At 41.3% G+C, this 22,420-nt stretch overlaps 1 protein-coding gene across 6 annotated transcripts in view; it reads right to left on the bottom strand.

Annotated features, from left to right (window-relative positions):
- lrp8 (low density lipoprotein receptor-related protein 8, apolipoprotein e receptor) overlaps positions 1–22,420 on the bottom strand; it is a 170,055-nt gene that overhangs the window by 16,134 nt on the left and 131,501 nt on the right. For 4 of the 6 annotated variants that reach the window (XM_060830271.1, XM_060830266.1, XM_060830267.1 and 1 more), the window contains exons 4-10: positions 13,859–13,981; positions 12,366–12,737; positions 7,821–7,943; positions 7,598–7,720; positions 5,210–5,329; positions 4,937–5,062; positions 2,284–2,455 (exon numbers count right to left, since the gene is read on the bottom strand). In XM_060830271.1, the coding sequence (XP_060686254.1) occupies positions 2,284–2,455; positions 4,937–5,062; positions 5,210–5,329; positions 7,598–7,720; positions 7,821–7,943; positions 12,366–12,737; positions 13,859–13,981 (1,159 nt within the window). The remainder of the gene's footprint in view (positions 1–2,283; positions 2,456–4,936; positions 5,063–5,209; positions 5,330–7,597; positions 7,721–7,820; positions 7,944–12,365; positions 12,738–13,858; positions 13,982–22,420) is intronic. The other 2 variants (XM_060830269.1, XM_060830272.1) reach the window with 2 other exon arrangements.

Genomic DNA, 22,420 nt, shown 5'->3' with positions numbered 1-22,420 from the left:
ATTGTCATAATGAGGTTGTAGCTATTGTTAAGACTAACCAAGAAACTCCATCCTTTGGTATTAGAGCTATTTGTTGATATTTAGATTGGCAAGAGTGCTTTGGTTGCTCTAATACACTGATCTTGAAATGTGGCAGATTTTGAAAATCCCAACCATCTCTGTGGTGATTGAAATGGTATCATTAAATGAATCACCTGTCAACTTCATGAGAAGGTATAAATTGATTTCTCTTTTAACACAAGCAGTATTTATAGAAGTGTTGAACCAGACATGATTCAGAATGATTATCATTCCCAAGGGAATATAGGTAGCTCTTTGTAAACTCCTTAGTTCGGTTTGAAATTGAGTTGCAGGTAAATTTCAGGTTCCAGCACGTGATATAGAATGTTCTCTTTCATGTAAAGTAAAGACCACATTTTTTTTTGGACTCTGAACTAGAAATGAGCAGAGATACTGCTTTGCAGAAAGGAAGTTGTTAAGATAATGCTTGCAGCTCTTAAAATAAGTTACTATAAATACAACTCTTTGATGTAATGCGATGTTGCCTCATTTCAAGCGATGAAGTAGCACTCCAGTCAGAATGACACTGTCTGTGTGTACTGCTCAGAAACAGACTTTTCATTGGCTTTTCAATCTGGTCTCATTGTTCACTGCTTGGGAGGGCTCAGTATCGTACCAAGCAGTTGATAGGTTCCTGGACAGGTAGGCTTATGGGTGGATAATACAGTATAAACAGCCAGCCTGTGAAGAGAACACTTTCATCTCTCTCTTTGCCTTGTGTGTGGAGAAGTAAAAGAAAATCCAGTTACTCTCCCTCACCGTCTCAGTAAGTTGTTTGCTCTGCAAATCCCTGTTGAAAGGTAAAGGGGGAAAAAACCACCTTCAGAGCCACTGAATGAAAGGCGAAGAATCAGTGCGTTCACAAATTGACTACATTAGAAAAGAAACAGAAGTCAAAAGAAAACATCAACATCTGTGATTCAGACTGGTGCCAGAACTGTGCTTTTCTAACTTGGAGTTTTCATCCCAATCCACAATATTTGTGTCTTATCTCTTTGAGTCTTTGTAGGTGTTTGGGCATTCAAGTAAGTTGTTGAGTTTAAATGTAGAGTTCCAGAATAGCAGTGCAACAGGTCTTTCATTGTAACCATAGACGAAAGAGTTGTTAAGTTTGCCAACTGGATATGGAAGGGGCATTCAGGATTTTACCAAGGATGTCTTAAAATCTATGCCATAATCTGGCTTTAGCCTATATTACTGTCCTAAAATATATCAGAATGAAAATGGATGAATCACCACATTAACCTTAGCACTGGAAATAACAATGATAAACCCAGCCCAGTCAACCCAGCAAAGGCTCCCTCTATAACAAATGGGGTTTGAGCCAAAGTTAGGAGAGCTGTTCTGCAGACAAGTTGACCAGAATCAAACAGTGTGGTGCTGGAAAAGCACAGCCAGTGAGGAGAATTGACGTTTTGAGCAGCTGCTTTTCAGATACTGAAGCAGTCCATGTCCAGATGTAGCAAAACCTGGACGACATTATGTTGGGCTTATAAGAGACAAGTAAGACTCGCTGCCTTACAAATCCAGGCAATGATCATATTCAACAAGGTAGAATCTCACCATCACCTTTCAGATATTCAGTGGCATTAGCATTGATGAATCCCCCAGTAACAACATCTTGGGGCTAGCATTGACCAGAAACTAAATTGGACCTACTGTGTGAAACCAAAGGCTACAAGAGCAGGTGAAATGTTTGGAACTCTGCATTGAGTACATGACACCCTGTGGCTCTCTCTAATCTACAAGGCACAAGTCAGAGTATGATGGGATACTTGGCACTTGCCTAAATATGTGTAGCTCCAAACCACTCAAGCAACTCGATGCCTTCAATTAAAGCAGTCTGCTTGATTGGCACCCCATTCACTACCCTCAACATTCACTTCCTGCAACACCAATGCAGCATTACAGCAGAGTCTACCAGCTACAAAACGCACTGCAGGCTCCTTTGACAGCACCTTCCAAACCCACAACCTCTGCCAGTTAGAAGGACACGATGCATGGGAAGAATGCCACCTGCAAGCCTGTTTCCAAAACACACAGCATCCTGTCTTGGATCCATATCCTGTTCCTTCCTCACAGTACACTGGGTGTTCCTAAAATCCAAAGATTGCAGCAGTTCAGGAAGACAGCTCACCATCGAAGGAAATTAGAAATGGGTAATAAATTCTGGCAACGCCCACACCCCATAAACAATTTTTTAAACAGACACCAACCATTTACCTATATATCTCTTTGTAGTACAGATCAATCCAATATATCTTCCCAGCTTCAACGTCAACATCCAGAGCCACCACATTCTTTAATGTAGGTACAAGACGTGTATACTCTTTCTTCATCAAATTGATCATTCTAATCTCATGGCTATTGGTGAAAATCACTGCTGGACTTGTACCTGTAAAGAAAGCAAGCAATTTAGCAAATAAAACAAAGAATTAATTAATAAATGGAACTCACCCACCATTAATGCAGCTAGAAGCTCTATTTCTTGCTGCTGCGTCGGAGCATGGGTGTGGATAATAGGAGCTTGGATATTCTTTATTAATTTTCTTACCTATCTTGCAACACACTGCTGTGTGCCATTTGCCTTTATGAGAAGTTGTAAAATATTACTAAACAAAATGTATCAGGCCCAATGGTGGCCTAAGGTAAAACTGCAAGTATTCAAACTGACCAGAAGGTCTGGTTCTGGGATGGAGCAAGATCCAGAATCATATTAGTCATATGTTTTGTACCAATCAGATAAGGAGATTGGACTGTCTGAATTTCTGGGCAGTTAATGGGTGAGACTCAGGGAAATAGCTGGGAAGAGCATGGATGTCTGCATTTTTTGGATAAAATAACGCTCTACTCAATTGATTCCTTGGAATGAACAGATTATCTTACAAACATTAGACAGGTTGAGCACATATCTGCTGGCATTGTATCGTTCACATTTGAGGGGATATGACAAGGTTGATACTGTAAGGTTGTTTCCCCATGCGGGAGAGACCAGATCAAAAGGAACACAATTTGAAAATAAGATGACATGCATTTAGGGTGGAGATAAGGAGACATATTCTTTCACAGAGGGTTGTTAGCTGGTGGTATTCTGTTCCCCAGACAGCAGTGTGGGCCAGGTTGAGTTGGATAGATTCTTGATGGACTCTTTAGCCTAAGGGGATGGATTTTGAGGCCCTGCATGGATCAGGCATGAATCTATCAAATAGCAGACAGACATGAGGAGCCAAATCACCTACTCCTGCTCCTAATTTATAAGTGTTTGGCTACCCAGAATTTTGGAAGATCAGGGCCAGGGCAGATTGACAGATAGAAAGTACACGATTAATGGCAAGACCATTTCTTCTGCTATCTGAAAACAGCTGCATGACTGAGGATGGGCAAGTCTAATCCAGTTCATAGTGAGTATTGACATGTGGCACTATTCTGCCCTTTGTTGGCACAAGTTAGTAAATGAGTAGGCCATGAGGATGCCTGTTGTGATTTGCTCTGTATAAAATCCAACTTCATTTAAGTTGCACTACCCACAATTTATCCAAACGTCCATCATAATTGGACTTGTCAATCTCAACTTGTTCCCTATTCCCAGTGCATGAAATCAAAAGCCACATCCCACTATACACGCTCCTCCATAAGACTGTCCTTGTTGGTAAAATTCTGCTGTTCTACATTCCAAGAGGCAGCTGCCCATCCTCCCTTTCTGTCCTCCTATGCACCCTCTCCATTCTGTGGCGGTGGCTAACTCAGTTTAAACTTTCGGAATTCCCTCACTGTATTTCTCCTTTCTTGAAAAGGCCCAGCAAAGCTATGACACTTGCAGTAAATCTCCCCAGCGCGTCTCCAGTCAACAGTTATGGTTTTTGCATTTCCGAAATGGCCATTTTATCAAGGAACAGGTACCATTAAAAAAATGCTAATTGCTATTGATGAAAAGACTTTCAAAATAAATCATACAAAAGTTGCCATAGTCCTTCTGGGACCAGAGGGCTGCTCAGGCAGAGGTTGAGAAGGAGATTGCTTCATTGTAGTCTCAGCCGACGTGCAAATTGAACCAATGATGTTGGCAACATGCTGCATCAGAAACCGGCAACTGAGCATACCGAGGTGAAAGAGGAGACTGAATTAAGATAAAATTAAGAAATATTTTCAGCACAAAATCAGGAGGGCCCTACTCCTGGTGGAAACAAATTACCTTTGAACTGCTAATCCCTGAAACCTTCATTCTCGGTGGTCACATTAAATATAAAAATCAGCAAAGAGGAATAGGAAGACTTTGATTTCACAACTCAGGAAATTGATGTGGAACTTAGGGTACAATGTAAGATACTATTCATCATCAGAATACTTCAGATTTCAGTTGCCAATCTCATTGCAATCTTGGATTCTTCAAAAGTATAATGCCACCACCTGGTGTGGAACAGAGCTGCAGTGCTTGATTTCATTAAAATCAAATCAAAATACTGTGGATACTGAAAATCTGAAACAAACCCAAGATGCTGGAGAAACTCAGCAGTCCTACTGGACTTGAAACATTCACAGTGTTTCTCTCTCTCTGTTGAGGCTCCCAGCATTCTCTGGATTTGTTTCTGGTTCCATTTCTGGCCTGTGCTGAATTAAACAATTTCAGCTGGGACAGTAGGTGAGAAACTACTGATGGCCTCAACTGCTTCTGGAGCAAGACGGTAGAGAAAAATAATTAGTGAGGGATTCCTGATCTTGCTACTTGGGGATACCTGCTGGAAAATGCATTTATGTTAACATCAGAGGAAGGTAAGGTCAGACTAGTGCTCAAACTACCTACCAGCAGTCACCATTTAGGATCATACACTGCCATTGACAATAGAATTGTACCCAGTGTTAGACACCACCTTCTTACCCACTGCTTTGCAAGTTTCAGTCATTGGATCCATCTCATAACCTTGGAAGCAATTGCACTTGTAGCCTCCTTTAATATTGGTGCAGATCTGGCTGCATCGGTCCAGATCCTCACATTCATTTATATCTGAAAGAAGCATTTTGAAGAGTCAATAAATACTTGGAAATCTCTGCCAATTGTACAACAGTATTGATTACTGAAAACAGTGTTAGACAGTCAGCTCTTTATGTAAACGATTGACTGAGGCAAGGAGCTGCCTTGCATTTTAATTACCTCCACATGTCTTTGTGTCCAGCAGTTTGTAGCCAGCTGGGCATTCACATTCATATCCAATCTTCAAGTCTCTGCATGTATGGGAGCAGCCACCATTGTTAGTCAGGCACTCATTTAAACCTAAAGCAGACAATGCAACAAGGCACCAAAGTAGTTCACATCCATCAGATCAATGACACGACTGGCCTCCTCAAATCACAAAACGCTAGTTGGAAATTTTCTAAACTGCAGACTGAGTAAATTCACGTAGACTCTCACCAAGTTAGAATATGACAAACAGGAGTGATTATTGAATTTGAAAAGGTTGTACAGCACGGCACAGCTTTAGGACCCTAGAAGAATCTTGCAATTATGTCGCAAATCTACTCCTTATTGTGCATGAATTGCATATTGAGGGAGGAGTGAGTTAGCATGTCCTAGTGAGTTGGTTAGTCAGCTGCTTGGTTGAAGTCAAACCAGGGAAGGGATTGATTAGAAGAGAGACAGACAGATGTAGTGAATAATCTCAACAATGTAAGGGTAGAGTCAGAGTCAGATATATCTCAGAATATCATGTGTAGAGCACTTAATGTTAATATGTAATAAACAGAGTGCTGAGCAAGACAAGTCTGAAGACAGTCATGTCTTCTCCTCAACCAAATCTGTTTGAACCAGAATCTGGGTATAAAAGGCACATGAGAAAGGAGCAGGTACTTACAGCTAAATTCCCTTCAATATTTGTATATATCTAAACAGTTTCTAACATGTTTTCTGGTAGCAGCTTGATTGAATGTTACATTTTCAAATGAATGTTATTGAAAAAAAGTTAGCTAGTTGCTGTCCTGCAAGTTCGAGCTGGAGTACAGTTCCAAACACATCAGCAGTCATCCAATGCTCCATCCAGATAGCTACATTCACAGTGTGAGAGTTTAAATGGAGGCTGTCAGCCAACTGCTTGAAGGAGGGAAAGATGCTCCTTCCCGACTTAGGCGACTGACTGTGTGGAGTTTGCACGTTTTCCCCGTGTCTGCGTGGGTTTCCTCCGGGTGCTCCGGTTTCCTCCCACAGTCCAAAGATGTGCGGGTCAGATGAATTGGCCATGCTAAATTGCCCGTAGTATTAGGTAAGGGATAAATGTAGGGGTATGGGTGGGTTGCGCTTCGGCGGGTCGGTGTGGACTTGTTGGGCCGAAGGGCCTGTTTCCACACTAAGTAATCTAATCTAATCTAATCTAATCTAATCTAATGCTGCTGGTGGTTACAAGGAGCCCAAGTAAAATGTGCTCAGGCACATTTCATATTGTTCATCGTAACAATGGGCCCAAAAGACAATTGCACTGACCTGATCTTTTTACGGAGAAGCTTTAAAGGCCAGTGTGGATTATTACATAGGATTCTCTTCAAGCTGGTGGCTGCCATAAGCTGCAGTGGTATGTCACAGCAGTTTTATTCTGTCTAGCCAGTCTTCTATGGGATCTGGTATTGCACAAGGCATTAGCTGTTTTTACCTCTGACTCAGAAGGTTGTAGATCCTTTTCTAAGATTTGAGCACAGTACAAAATCTAGGCCCCCACTCCAGTGCAGTACAAAGAGATATTGTATTTTGGATGAAATGTTATGGCAGGGTCTGCCTGACTTCTGAGATGGGCATAAAAAACCGACATACTCTGTCCCCCTGTCCTGGTTCATATTTATCCCTCAGCAACACCTCACGGATCGTTCTCATGGCCCGCTTTGTGGGATCATGCTGTTAATATATTGGTTGCCACATTTCTTTCATCGCAATAGTGACCAGATTTCAAAAGGTTCTCACTGGATTTAAAGTGCATTAGGGTATCCCTTCTTGTGAAAGGAGCTGCATACATGCAAGTCACCATTTTAAAATACTGACACTGGGTGTTCAATGGATAGCGCTTTGTTTTCTAGTACGGTTTTAAAATACTGACACCGCGTACAGCAGTGTGATCAAAACTCACAGTAAAGCACAAAGGGAGCACAAAACTTGCATTGCCTAGTAATATTAAAGGAAGTCTAATTTCTTCAGATATGACATAGCCCTAACCAATCTGTTCAAAATCTTCTACCTCTGCTATTGCTTTTTGCATATAGAACAACCTTGGTTATCCGAATGTCAATTATCCAAACTTCGGATTATCCGAACAAGATCTCAAGGTCCCATAAAAACGGTATTAGGCAACTCAGCATTCAGTTAAATGGCATTACGCTGGATAATCAAGGCATTTTGAAAATTGGCCCTCATAAATTACTGTGGGTTTATGATCAGATCAATTATCCAAACAAAATACCCCCACCCCCCCAACTCTTTCGGATAATCTAGGTTGTTCTGTAATTATATTAGGCGAGTACTGAGCATTTCATGAGCATAAAAAGCACTCTTGATCCACCTTACCACATTCTTTGAGTGGCTCATCCGACCAGTCCAAGCAGTCCCTATGCGAGTCACATACTTTGTCCATATCAATACATTCTCCACTCTTACACAGAAATTTCTGCAGCCCTTCGCATGGGGTCACTATTGAGCATCAAAAAATGCAATTAAAGATCAGCAAATCCAGTCAAGGGGCACTAACAAATTAATGTCTGACTGCTGTCTTAAAATGACCAGGACAAACCATTCACACAGTCAAGCTCATCAATGTGGTCCGGACAGTCAAAGACTTGGTTGCACTGTTTGGATCCATGGATGCAGCTCCCATCACTGCACTGGAACTGATCGGGTTGACAAGTCATCATTGCTTAAAAACGAAAACAGAAATTTACATTTATTTTTATATTTTGTAACTTTAATTGATGTTAAGAGAGAATTCAAAGATTGAAAATCTCTTGTTACTTTTCAAATTGTTTACACACAAAATAAAACAATGCAGAACACCTAGGGTATTGAGGTAAATGTGATGAAGTTAAATAATGACTTGACTCCTTGAGAGAGTGTTAGTGTGAAAACTTGTCTACCAATCAAAAGTTGGATCTGATGACCATCAGAAATCTGCAGTGTTGAAGTTGGTCAGCGTCATGTCAGTGCTGGTCAACAAAGAGCCATTCAAACTAATCCCACCTTCCAGCCCTTGCTCGGTCACCTAGTATGTTGTGGAAGTTGAAGGAAGGCAGTGGCATAATGGTAACTGCACTGAATGAGTAGTTCACAGCTCAAGCCTAATGTTCTGCTGATGGCAGATAGTGGAAGTTGGATTCAAATGAAACTGTGGAATACTTAAAACACAATAGTGAGCATGTAACCACTGTTAATTAATATAACAACACATCTGATTCACTCATGTCCTTCAGGGAAAGACCTCTGTTATTTTTATCCACTCTGACCAACATGTGACTCCAGGCCCACATCAATGCGGCTGACAGCTATCTAAGCAATAGGAAATGAGAAGTAGATGCTGGCTCAGCTAGAGGTGAACACATCTTTTTTTTCCCCCCAAAGAGAATATCTAAGTACTTTTAAAATGTTGAGGGTTCTGTCAGGAGAAAGTGAGGACTGCAGATGCTGGAGATCAGAGTTGCGAGTAGGTTGCTGGAAAAGCACAGCAGGTCAGGCAGCATCCCAGGAGCAGGAGAATCAACATTTTGGGCAAAAGCCCTTCATCAGGTTGAGAGTTACAGGCCTCTGCCAGGAGGCAGTAAGAGTGGCTTTTTGTTGCCCAGAATGGTTGGGCCTGCGATGAGAAAGGAGACAGTGGGAAGGTATGTTGAGGAGGGGGGAATCATTTGGCTCACAGTCAGATAGGAGACAATTTAACAGTTGCAGCAGCTTCAGGTTACTGCTGACTGGGGAGAAACAAACAAACAGCGACATCAGAGAAATGGCATATTTATTGGAAGAGGGATTACTGAAAAAGAGCAGGAATAAGTGAAATTGCAAATCAGGACTAATACATTATAGTAATATAAGTAAGCAAATTGAGACAAGGGAAATAAAGTTAGCACAAGAGGACTAAGTAAGACTAATGGCAGCACAGACTGGTCAAGTGGAATGTGTGGCGTGCAATACATGGAAAGTCAGGGACACTAACAGGATCCCAGACAACCACATCACCAGGCAATGCGTCCACCTGCAGAAATGTGAGCTCTGGGTTTCATAGCTTGAATGCCACCTGGAGACACGGTGCCACATCACAAGGTTGAGAGTTACATGGATAGCACGTTCAGAGAGGTGGCCGCACTGCAGCTTGGAAGAAGCAAGTGGATGACTGCCAGACAACTCAAGAGAAACTAGCAGATAATGCAAGAGTCCCCTGGCCTCTGGCATCCTGTTTACAAATCAGGTTTCTATGTTGGAGACTGATGAAGGCACTGGTACTCCAGGCGAGTATTGTCAGTGCTAAGACAGTAAGTGGCTCAGCTGTAGTTGTAACATTAGCTGTACAATAGTGAGAAGGGATTCATTAAGCAGGGAAATAGACAGATGGTTCAGTGACTGTCAATGTGACTCCAGGACAGTACGTTGCCTCCCTGGTACCAGGGCCCAGGATATCACAACATTTTCTTTCATGCACAAGGTTACCTGGAATTCTTGGTGTTGCACTTTATTGGAGTCTTTCTCTGTTAAATAATAGTCTGCCTTTTGATTTTTCCAACCAAAAGTGTATGATCACACACTTCCCTACATTAAACTCCATCTGCCAAGTTTTTGCCCATTCACTGAAACGTTCTGTGTTCCCTTGGAAAAGGCTGGTCATCCTTTTCCTTCCCCCAGGCTGCAGTGCGCCATCTTCCTGAAGGTGCTATCCATGTAACTCTCAGCCTTGGGATGTGGCAGAGTGTCTCCAGGTGGCAGTCAAGCTCCAAAACCCGGAGCTCATGTTTCTGTAGGTGGATGCACTGCCTGGCCATGTGGTTGCCTAAAGTCCATAACTCCCCAGGTAATACAGGCTACACATGCCATTTGAGCACATGGCTCAGGTAGTAATTATGTCGAGTTTATTATCTCTGTGATTCCACTTTTGAAAATGTCGTCCTGAACTGCTCAATCCCTCAGCAAAACCTCTTTCCTATCCTACCAATGTCACTGGTACTTCTGTCGACCATAACAACTGGACCCTTTCCCTCCCACTCCTGGTTCCATTCTCAGGCCAGAACAGCTGTCTTGAACCTTGGTGCAAGGTAGGCAGCAATATCTATTCCCCTATCCCCGTTTACTCTTACATTTCCTTTTGTCTACCTACCACCCTCACCCCTCCCCCCCCACCCCCCTCCAACCACTTGACAGGTATTCTGAACAATGATGCTGTAGTCATTACATTCACTGACCATGCTGTCTGTTTACTCATCCACACCACAACAATCCCTATTGGACAAGGGCACTGGCCAAGGCTCCTCCAAAGCTCAATTCTGGACCCTTGTACCTGTCTCAATCACAATCACACCGTCCTGTCCCTGACTACAGACCAAGTTTGATGGGGTAATTATCTAAGGGGTGTGATTGCCTCCTGAAAGTGTCCAAGTACCTCTCCCACTCCCTGATGTATCACAATATCGACAGCTTGGACTCCATCTCACCAGCCCTGAGCTGGAGGAGATTGAAGGGAGATTTGATGAAAAAATATGCTTAATTATAACAGACTTAGAAAAGTTAACAAGGAAACCTTTTGCCTTTAGCTGATGGTACAAGGATTGGGGACACAGACTTAGCATTTTGGACAAAAAAATACAGGAGTTGGCAAGGATAAGAGGAATTTTGATTGAACCCAATGAGCAAATATGGCCTCGAACTTGTTGCCTGGGTAACAGTATATGATTTGAGAAGTGAATTGGATGGACATTTAAGAGTAAAGGAAATAAGCTTGCAAAGCTATAGGTACAAGAGCAGAGAATTGGAAAAGACTAAATAGTCCTTCAGAAAACTGGCATGGGCTCGATGAGCTGAACAGCCTCCCTCTGTTCGTAATAATGCTCAACATGCTGTGCCCTCATAAAGAAAATCAGGCTGCAAATCCATGATAATGCAAAATTGAGCTGACGTCACTAACACCACCTGAATAAGTACTTGTCTGATATTCAGCCCTGGAAGGCCAAACATTGTTATTGGTGCTGACACAAACTCCAATCACAAGCTATTCACTCCAAAACGTCTCTTGGTCATTGTCTTGACGTGCAACTGGACGATTTATAATGTTGGAGCCCTGTTTAACCCTGTGGTGAACACCAATCCCACATCTGCTACATCACCATGACTCTGCTTACACCTCAAAAGCCACCAATATCTGCTCCTACTTTAGTTTATTTGCTGCAGAAACCCTCATTCATACTTTTGTGAACTCGGGATTTAATAATAAAGTGCTATCTTGGCCAACTTCCAATATTAACCTCTCTGTAAACTAGAACTCAAATTTCTGCTGCCCTGATCATCACTGGTGCCAATTCCCATTCACCCAGCAATTGTACTCAATGAGGTTCCAGTTTAACAATACTGCAGCAAACCAATCTTGGCTTTGACCCTCCCCATCTCTACAACCTCTTCCAAACCAGAACCTTCTGAGATCTGTGCTTCTCCAATTCTGACCTCCCCAAATTAACCATTGGACCAGTGGCAGTCATTCCTCAGTTATCTGGGACCAAATCAATGGATTCTTATCCCCTAGCTGCTCAACTGCTCTTTCATTTCTGTACAATGCACTTCTTATGTATTACTGTGTTGATCAAGCTTTTGATCACTTACCTTGTATCTTTTTCAAAAGTACAGTGCCAAATGTTGGATTAATAACATTCAAAATGAATACCTTGAGATGCTTTACTATAGCATAGGTGTCATGTAAATACAGTTGAGAGTGTGGTGCTGGAAAAGCACAGCAGGTCAGAGAACATCCGAGGAGCAGGAGAATCAACGTTTCAGTCATAAGCCCTTCATCAGGATGCTGCCTGACCTGTTGTGCTTTTCCAGCACCAACTCTCAAATCTGATCTCCAGCATCTGCAGTCCTCACTTTCTCCTAGTCATAGCAGGCCACTCATATCTTTAATCGAAGACTTCCTTCTTGAAAGCCTATAGTTCTTTCTGTGGTAGGTTCTACATGTCACTACCATTGTAAAAATTCCTTTCAACATAAATACAAAAACAATTACTCACCCATCTCACTAAATGCAACTAATAAAAAACTAAAAGAATGCTTTCGAGCAGATGTATTTTGCCAAATGTAAGAGAACACCTACGGCAGTCAGTTTCATCCGTTTTGTCTTTGCAGTCTATGCCTCCATCACATTTCCAGTTCAGGTGGATGCACTCGCCATTGTTGCACTGAAATTCATTCGCTGAGCAGGCACTTGCAGGCACTGCCTTGTGGCCACATCTCTCCACACTTTCGTCCGATCGGTCAGTGCAGTCTGGGTCATTGTCACAGGCCCATAGCAAGGGGATGCACATGGAGTTGTTGCATTGGAACTGATGGGGTCCACAGGTGGGCGGAAGACAGTGCAGCTCCTCTGTACCATCCCCACAGTCGTCATCACCGTCACACACGAAAGTCATGGCAATGCATTTATCATTGGCACATTGGAATTCATTGTTTGGGCAGGTCTTCGGATCTAGTGGGGGAGAGGGGTGGTGGGAAGAGGGTGGAGAATGCCAAGAAAGAAGGAGGGCAGAAGAGAGAGTAAACACATTGGTCAAGCTTAGCATGCCACTAAAAGGAAGCTTTTCAAAAATTATGACAACTTTCAAAATTTGTCCTCTCCTCTTCTGAATGCATTGAACGATGCTGAAGAAATGGGCCCAGCAGTCACATGCTCTCTTAAGTATTCCCTGAGAGGGGCATTTATCTAGAGTGTTCAAACCAGACTGCTGGCAGCTACTGAACTGTTGAATCTAATCTTCTCCTCACTTGGAGTCTGCACATACAATTTGTAGCACAAACCCCTGGATAGTAATCAATATGGATCGCCGTTCCAGAATCAGCTAATCCAGTTGTTGAAGCCAACTGCTGTCCCACTGGCATCAATCAAACATGAACACCTGCATGGCAATGCTTACAGTTTAATGACTCCTGAGTGATTCTGGACATACCCATGGGAGAGACAATAATGTCAGAGAGAGAAATTATCTCGGACCTGTAAATTAGCACTGCGGAATCATGGGAAATACAATTAGGCAAAACTAATTGATTTAATAAATCACTTTCTTTCAGTGAATCATTCAAAAAAGATATCTCAAAGGTGAAACAGTTCTGCAACAAGCTAATCAACCATCTGTTAGACCTGAATAAAGGCACAATTAAATAAATAGCTGCAAAAACATATTAAGACACAAAGTATTATCTATTATTTACTTCATTAAAAATTATGTTTTTCTAATTGTATTCTTCAGAAGCTTACTGAGTCTTACTCGGTTGATATTTTCCAAGCTGCCAGCTGCCCTCCTGGAATGAGTCCACCAAGGCTCCTTCAGTCAAAACTCAACCTGAGGTCAAAGCATGCTCCCCCTCCACTTGGCATCACTGAGAGCAAGAACCTTCTCCTTAGTACAAGGAGCCAGCTGATTTCTGCTTGGATGGCCAAACTCAGCACTGCCAAACACACGTGGAATCTTCTGGTGTGTACGGCTCAGTCCTTGTATACTCATTAATGTATAGTCTACCAGCAGAAACAAGGCAAGGGTTTAGGGCCACAGCCTCAACCAAAATTCACAAGATGGTATTTCTTACACTCACCATCTGTACAATTCAACTCGTCGGCTCCACTTTCACAGTCCTTCTCACCATCGCACTGCCACGACACTGGGAGACATCTGTTACTGTCACAGCCAAATTTGTCAGGTGGACATGTAAATTTATCTATACCACATGGGAAAGAAAAAATCCTGAGTGCATTTGCACCGCAAGTGAGCAACTCTGCTGTTCAACTGCTTTTTTTTCCCCCCAGACTGGATTGTTTTGGGCCTCTGGGACTTAGGAAACTCTCAGGAAGGGTTTAGTATTGGCCTAAATCATTGGGTCTTACGCTGCAGTGTAGATTTTATTATATTCGAGATTTTGAACGAAGCTTTAAACCTATGGTGCAACTTAACACAGAAGACAAAGTAAATCAAGAAGCCAGAAATTAAGGTTGTGATGGGAAGTATGGGAGAAATTATAGGTTAGTGTCAAACTACAGATTCAAAAACTTTAAGACTTCAACTACAAAGAAGAGAGTGAGGGATGGAAGGAAATCAGATTTAAGGAACAAATGAGTTTGAGTAAGAGTGTTGATCCTTGATTTCAGCAGGTGGGAGAGAAGTGAGGGAGGAAAGTATAATGCTTCTACTATGTTTTCATTGCAGTCAGTCAACATACCATAACTTCTAGTAACTATTATACAAGTTGTGAGGTTGAGCTGTTCGTTAATGCTTCTGCTTGCTTACTGATACTAAGCTGCACTACATCTTGATAAGTGATTAACAATTTACCAAGAAAGTGCAATACAAAAGACTTCCAGCCAACAATGCTAACCTGAACTCAAAAGTGGTTGAAACAGATAAATGGTGATGAACACATCATGCTAAAGGGCAAGATCTTCCACAGATTCCCAGAGTGTATTTCATATGGCTTCAGGTAAATCTCATATACTGCATCAAGGCAACATTTTCAACCATAAAAATGGCTGAAAAAGGTAAAAGGGATGGACACCAGTCACTTGTAAGATTGCTCTCCAAGGAGGGATGGAGTAAAGTATAGAGATACTTTAGGCCCAGTTTTAACTTGATCTAACTGGGTTTTGAATTAGTTAGAATCTTAATCATTGTCAGGTTTCTCTTGGTTCTTCTCTCAATGCCCTATGAGAGAAACTAAGAGACATCAGTCAATTTTCAGAAAACATCATGAGGCTGGAGAGAGAAAAGAGAGGGAGATAGATAGAGAGAGAAAGAGAGAGAGAGCTCCCAGTGGCAGGAGAGGAAGTGACATCAAGTCTTCAGTGCATATCTTTATCATAATTTTATATTATTTACTGTTTACTTACTTTGGATTTGCTGCTTCCCTGCACCCTGAAAGTTTATCTTACTCAGTGATTTTATTTTTCAAACAGCAGACAAGAAAGGAGAAAACAAAAATCAGCATGAGCAATGGAATTGCTTCACTCTCATCACTGAACCCGAACAGTTTGTTTTATTCATGAAACCATTTCATGGAAAATACAAACTGTTTGGCAAGCTGGCATTCTTTTGTGTGTTTCTAGTGGAGAGCAAACAGATTGAAGGAAGATCAGCTGCAAATCAATGCTTGGCCTCAGGGCAGGATCATGAGGTTGAATGGAAATATTTGAGTTGACTGCACTCACTGGGCTGATGATCACACACACAACAACAGTAGATGAACAGGTTAGGTATAGAGAAAGTCAGAAAAAACGTAACTTCCCCACGACAATCAAAAATCAACTGAATGGCCATCTGTCTCAAAGCCTTTTCCAAGCTGCGGGTTGGCATTCTTGAAGTAGAACTTTCTTCTGAGCCAACATGTACTAATGCTGTTGATCAGGTCTGTTTAGACTGGAAGCTCACCAATATAAAAAAGAACAGCAATGGCAAATGGAAGGTTTGTTTAATCTGCTTACATATAGAAACAGAGAGGGGGAAAAAAATCAAATACTGCTCAAGCGCACAGGTAATCTCACCTTTAAATGTTTTGTTTTGTTGCCTGTGCCTAGGTAGTGAGAAAGTTGTTCAACTTCACATTCAAACCCAATTCAACCCTGGAAGGTTGAGTTCATAACAACACAAGGCTGTCAAGCGTGCTCCAGTATTCAACAAGATCATGGCTGATCTTTGTGCTCAACTGCACTTTCCAACCTGACACCCAAAATTCTGGATTCTGTGGAATCTAAAACAATCCATCATTTGGACCTCAAATATGATTTAGCATTCACATCCTTCCAGAGTACAATATTGTAAATGTCCAATGAAGACCTTCCTCCTCATTCATATTCAAAATGGCTGACCTCATATTGTGAGACTAGGATCCCCAATTTTAGACTTTTCAGCCTGGGGAAAAAGTCTCTCAGCAGCTACCCTGTCAAACCTTATGCATCTTTAGCTAAGAGCCCAAACAACATTAAACTGTTGGAACAGCTAAGCCCAAGGGAAAACATTGTATGACTGACAGCACTAACTTTTGAATCTCTTCTGTTAATTGCAGAATGTTCATTTGAACAAGGCAAAGACTTTTCAGGTACTGACAGTTTCTGACATTAATATCTTGATGATTGATATTTTTATTGGCCTGGAATAAAAAAGTATTTTTTAAATAAAAACTGAAAAAGCAATTCATTGATAACTTTCTAAAACTTTCATTGAACACATCCTATTGATGCAAGTAAAGTTCACTGGTTGTATACAGTGTACAATGGGTGAATTGGCACAGGAACATCACAATGTGACATTGAGGAAATGAGGTGTCATGAGCAGTCCATACAGAGTAGAGCTTTGCACCGGGTTTGAGGAGATGTGAGGGGCATGAAAGACAGGGAATTGGGAATTTTTGGGTGCCAAGGAGAGCATGAGGGGTGAGGGTTAGAGAACATGTTTTAAGTTTAAAACTGGGATGGAAACCCAGCATCAAGGCAGACGTTCAAACATAGCCAGCCTTGGCAGCTGGCAGCAACAGTAACTGCCTCTGAACTCTTCTCCAGGGCAGCAGGTTTACAGCCTGAGACCCCACAATGAAAGTCCCATCTCAAAAGGGGCACTTTGTCACTCTCAAGCCCCATGCGAAATTTTGCCATATTTATGATCACTGTTTCTCAGAAGATTCCTTATTACAAGATTAACCCTTGCACAAAACAAGATCTAAAATAGCCTCTTCTCTGGTTGGCTTCATTGTATATTAGTCCAGGAACCTGTACTCCAAACCACTTTACCGATTTGATTTGTCCAGTCTATAAGTTTATGCCCTCGAGTTATTACATTGCCTTTGTTATAAAAGGTCCTTTCTTTGGCTGAACTCTGACCAACAGTGTAACTGCAGATAGTGACCCAACATTTTCTCACACAATCTACTTTCTGCTGGAAGACAAGATCCTTCCTTCACTACTGTTCTCATACCTTCTTCTTTTATTAAGTGGATTGTCTCCTTCCTTTTCCATTTTGTCTTGTTAACTGTTTAAGGATATTTAGTTGCCATGTTTTTGTTCCTCCATTTCACATGAGCATGAAGTCAGAGGGTTGGCTACCATCAACATGATTGGTGGCTGTGGTTCAGCACAGAGTTAAGACACTCTTTAACCTACCATTCCAAATTGCAAGATTTGATTTAGTGAAGTACAATATTTTGAAATCCTCTAAGCACATGGTTCAGATTTTCTCTCGAAGGCAGAGAAAAATCAAGGGTTTCAATTGTTCTTGGAATTTAGTTATTAATTAACATGCATCCAAGACCCCTAGGATGTAATACAAATAGAAAATCTCCTTCTAAAACAGCTTATGAAATCATTTGAGCTGTAAGTCAATGACTTGCAATGTAATGGTATACTTCCATTGGATAACTCAAAATGGGCTAATATTAGGATTGGCAAGCAAATTCTGGTAATATACTGGGTTTTTATCTCTGACATTGAAGTATAACAGAAGTCAGAATAGCTTATTTCCACACGATACCAATTCAAACACCAGAAGTACATTCACATTGAAACAGCTTCAATACTTTATACCTCAGATCAGTTTGGTTACAGCTCTTAAAGCTATGTTCCCCTAACAATGTGTTTACAGTACAGTACAAAGTATCATTATTTAGTCCAGGAAAGCATTGCATTTGATCCCCAGTTTCTGCCGGGTTACCCAAGGTCAAGCAGGGCAGCAGTGGGTAATACATTGAATTTCAGCAGCACTGTCACCTTGGTAGCAATAGTAAAGTGGGGTGATCACCTCCAAACTCATCAGTATCAAGTGGCCTTTCCTGGAAAGCACAGAAATGAGTCATACCTAGATTGAACTTAGTTGTGACACTGGATAGCTGACTCTGTCTCTGTGCATCCACAGGAAAAAAATGGTCACTTTGGCTAAGGGCATGGGAGAGCAGGTGGTATTCATAGAAATTTGACCTCAAGAGAGAACAGGAGAAAACTATATATGAAAAAAAAGATTGTTTTTAAATGTTACCAAAACCCAAATGAAGTCAGGACAAATGCAGAATACTGGTAAATAAACAGAAAATTCTAAGAAGATTCAGCTGACCAGGCAGCATGTGTTTCCCCTTCTACCCCATTGCCTGATCTGCCAGAAATTCCAGCATCTTATGTTCACTTTTCAGATTTCCAGCAATTACAGGATTCTGCATTTGTTCATGTTCTGCACCTTCTGATATACCCAAGCAATAAGAAATAAATAATTGTTTGCGAATTCCTTTGTAAGTCTTTTACAAGGAGGTAATGTGCACAAAACCAAACCTTTATTGGGTTTATTTTCTCCAAATGCTTTGTCACTGAGTGCCAGGAGATGGTTAACACCTACCCATGTATCCAATATAAAAACAGATTCATCATGCTTTTCCCCATAAACCATACAGAGACAGCTTGTGCTGGCTGGGCCCAATATTCATTCCTCACTTAATACTTTCAATCATTATGGTTACATGCAATGAAAAGCATTGTATTTACACTGTTTCATTAGAAAGGAGTCGAGAGTGTGGTGCTGATGAAGGGATTGTGCTCTCCTGTTCCTCGGATGCTGCCTAACCTGCTGTGCTTTTCCAGCACCACACTCGACTGTGATTTCCAGCATCTGCAGTCCTCACTTCCTCCTCCCTGTATCAGATATGGACTTGTACACAACCCTTTTCTATTCCCACTGAAGAGGAAAGAAAGCTCCTCTAATGCAAAACCTACAGATTCTTGGCTCAACTATATTCTCTACTTTTCATGTGATGAATCACTGGCAGGAGAGCTGTTATTTAAGCTTCTTTTGTTTGGAAGATTACAAACCTCACTCCTCCATTTAAGTGAGTGAAGGAAGCTGAGAATTAAAGAACAAGTATCTAACCATTGTTATTGGGCATTATTAGAGTCTATAATTGAAAGACAGAATAACTGAACGTATTGAAAATTTTCAGCTGATCAGAAAGAACCAAGCATGGGTTTGTCATGGATAGAGCTGTAAATGTGTTGCTGAAAAAACACAGCAGGTCAGGCAACATCCAAGCAGCAGGAGAATCGACGTTTCGGACAGGAGCCCTTCTTCAGGTCATGCCTGACAACTTTTTCAAATACTTTGAAACAGTGGAGTGGCAATATAGTAGAGACAAGAACGCCTTTGGATATCACTAAGTATGAACAACCCGAAGGCCTGGGATGAAGTCCCTCAGAAGAAACTGTTAGCTCAAGTTGAAGCTCATGGAATTGAAAGCAAAATGGTTAGAAAATGGATGAGTGGGAAGAGATATAGACCATAAGACATAGAAGCAGAATTAAGTCATTCAGCCTATCGCATCTGCTCCAGCATTTGATATTGGCCAAAGTCTTTCTCATCCCCTTTCTCCTGCCTTCTCCCCATAACCCTTGATCCCCTTACCAATCACAAACTCCTTTCTCACAAACAAAAACAGAAATTGCAAGAAAAGCTCAGCACGTCTGGCAGCATCTCTGGAAAGAAATCAGATTTAACGTTTTGGGTCCAGTGACCCTTTCTCAGAATCTAACTCTGTCTTAAAGACATTCAATGACTTGTCCTTCAGAGCCATCTGTGGCAATGTGATCCACAGATTCACCAACACCAGCTGAGAAATTCTTCCTCATCTCAGTCTTATAGGGTCAACCCTCCACTCTGAGGCTATGCCCTTGGGTCCTGGTCTCTGCTACTAATTGAAACATCTTCTTTATATGTACTCTATTTAGACCTCTCAGTATTCTGTAAGTTTCACTGAGACCACTGACTCCCTCCCCCACCCCCACCCCCTTCTAAACTTCATCAAGTACAGACACAAAGTCCTCAACCATTTCTCATTCAACAAGCCCTTTATCCCTGGGTTCACTCTTGTAAATCTCCTCAGGACCCCTCCAATGCCAGCACATCCTTCCTTAGATGTGGGGCCAGACTCCTCTCACAATATTACAAATGTGGGCTGACATACAGTATGGACAATGGACAGGTTTTCTAACTGGCAGGTTAGGACTTGGATGGCTCACAAGGATTGATGTTGAGACTTAACTGTTCATCATATTTATTAATAACTTACATAGTGATACAGAAAACTATGCATCCAAGTTTGCCAAGATCAAAGATGGCTTTTTAAGCAGTGTAATTGGAAACATAGAATTATGAAAGGACATTAATAGATTAATGTGAAAAATTGTGGAAAACAGATCTCAATGTCGACAAATGTGAGGTTGGCTATTTTAGGTCTAAAAAGGATAGAACAAAGTACTTTCTAAATAGTGAAAAGTTTAAAAGAATAGAAATTCAAAAAAGGTCCAGATAAATCATTAAAATGTTGTGAACAGAGACAGAAATAAATCATAAAGGGTAACAGAATGTCAGCCTTTATACCCAGAGAGTCAGACACAAGGGGAGTAGGTGTTATGCTACAGACATAAAAGTCCTGTTTAGATGACAACTAAGAGCAGCTCTGCACAACCCACCTGAAGGGGGATAGATTAGCCTCGTAGGGAATGAAGTGTTGTATTAAATTGTACCTGGACTCTAATGATGAAACTACAGTAAAAAATTGCAGTGCACAAATTAAGATCGCATTTCCTTGAATCTCAGAAATGGAACAGTAGTTTGAGGAGATTTTCCATCCATTAAGTGGAACAGACAGTGTAGATAGCAAGAAACTGTTTCCATTGGTTGGGAAGTGTAAGACTCGGTGGTATAGACCAAAACAAAAAATAATGCCCAAACATTCAGGAAATACTCTTACATGCAAAGGCTGGCAGCAATTTGGGACTCTTCCACAAGCGGCAATTAAGGCTAGGATCAATTACTAGCTTAAAGTTCAAGATTGATACATATCATTAACGTAATGAAGGGGTATGGAATAAAGGTGTACAAGGAATTAAGTTGCAGATTGACCATGATTCGATTGAATGACAGAAGAGGGCCAAGGAGCTGAATGCCCTATAACTGTTCCTGTGTTCCTAGAATTAACGATGTACGGTTAGTTCTGATACAACGCAATAGTTCTGTTCTGATGTGATCTCATTTTATAAGAAAATCGCGCAATAGCCGCACCATTTAAACTTAGGAGGCCAGAATTGCATTATAGCCAGTACAGGTAAGGAAACTTGGAGTTCTACAATTAATGGTCTACATTCCTCAATCGCGTTAAAGTCAATTTGTGCAGAACAAACACGTTATAGTAGAACCAACTGAATAGTCACTCTTGATAATGTAGTCAAAATTTACATAGCAAAATGTAGAACTGAGCCGTATAAATATTCCATTTTTGATCCCCAGTCTGTATAGGAGGAAGGTGATGGCAGGACTTCACTTTGGGATTTGCAATCGAAAACTGTGTGGTAAATGCTGCAGAATACCATATGCATGTGGACACTGGATAAGGGCACAAATGGAACCATTGTGATTCACTCCACAGATGGTATTCATTGTCCCATTCAACAAGTGACAAAATGCCCACTTGGGGAAGTTACACTGAATCCTAGCCCAAAATAAAATTGTGTTGATACAGCTCCTCTCATGTAGAGAAACTTCATAAGGCATTTCATAGGATAATTATCATAAAATGTGATGTCCAGCCACATAACAGCAGAGCCCAAGGCAGCAGCTATGGCTCTTCCAAGGAGCTGGGTATGATAAAAGAACAAAAGATGGTGATGAATAATTTTCACTGTTTTAATTACTTGGTTAATCTAGAGACACAGTCAACTTAGTTGTCAATGTACATGTCCTATTATTTGAGATTTGGAGAAGGTTTGTAGCTCAGGTTGTAAGTTTGCTCACTAAGCTGGTAGATTTGTTTTCAGATGTTTCATCACCATGCTAGGTAACATCGTCAGTGAGGCTCTGATGAAGTATTGGTGTTCAGCCCCTCTTGCTATTTAACGGTCTCAGTTTGTTGGGGGGAGTGATATTATTTCTGGCTCTGTTTCTGAGGTTGGTAAATGGGGTCCAAATTGATATGTTTGTTAATGGAGTTCTGCATTAAATTCCAGGCCTGTAGGAATTCCCACCTGTGTCTTTATTTAGCCTATCCCAGGATGGATGTATTGTCCCAGTCAAACTGGTGTTCCTCTTTGTCTGTGTGTATGGATACTAGTGATAGTTAGTCATGTCTTTTGGTGGTGAGTTAGTA

This window comes from Hemiscyllium ocellatum, chromosome 9 (assembly GCF_020745735.1).
Source record: "Hemiscyllium ocellatum isolate sHemOce1 chromosome 9, sHemOce1.pat.X.cur, whole genome shotgun sequence".
Classification (NCBI taxonomy): domain Eukaryota; kingdom Metazoa; phylum Chordata; class Chondrichthyes; order Orectolobiformes; family Hemiscylliidae; genus Hemiscyllium; species Hemiscyllium ocellatum.
This window is presented reverse-complemented; position numbering and strand designations above follow the sequence as displayed.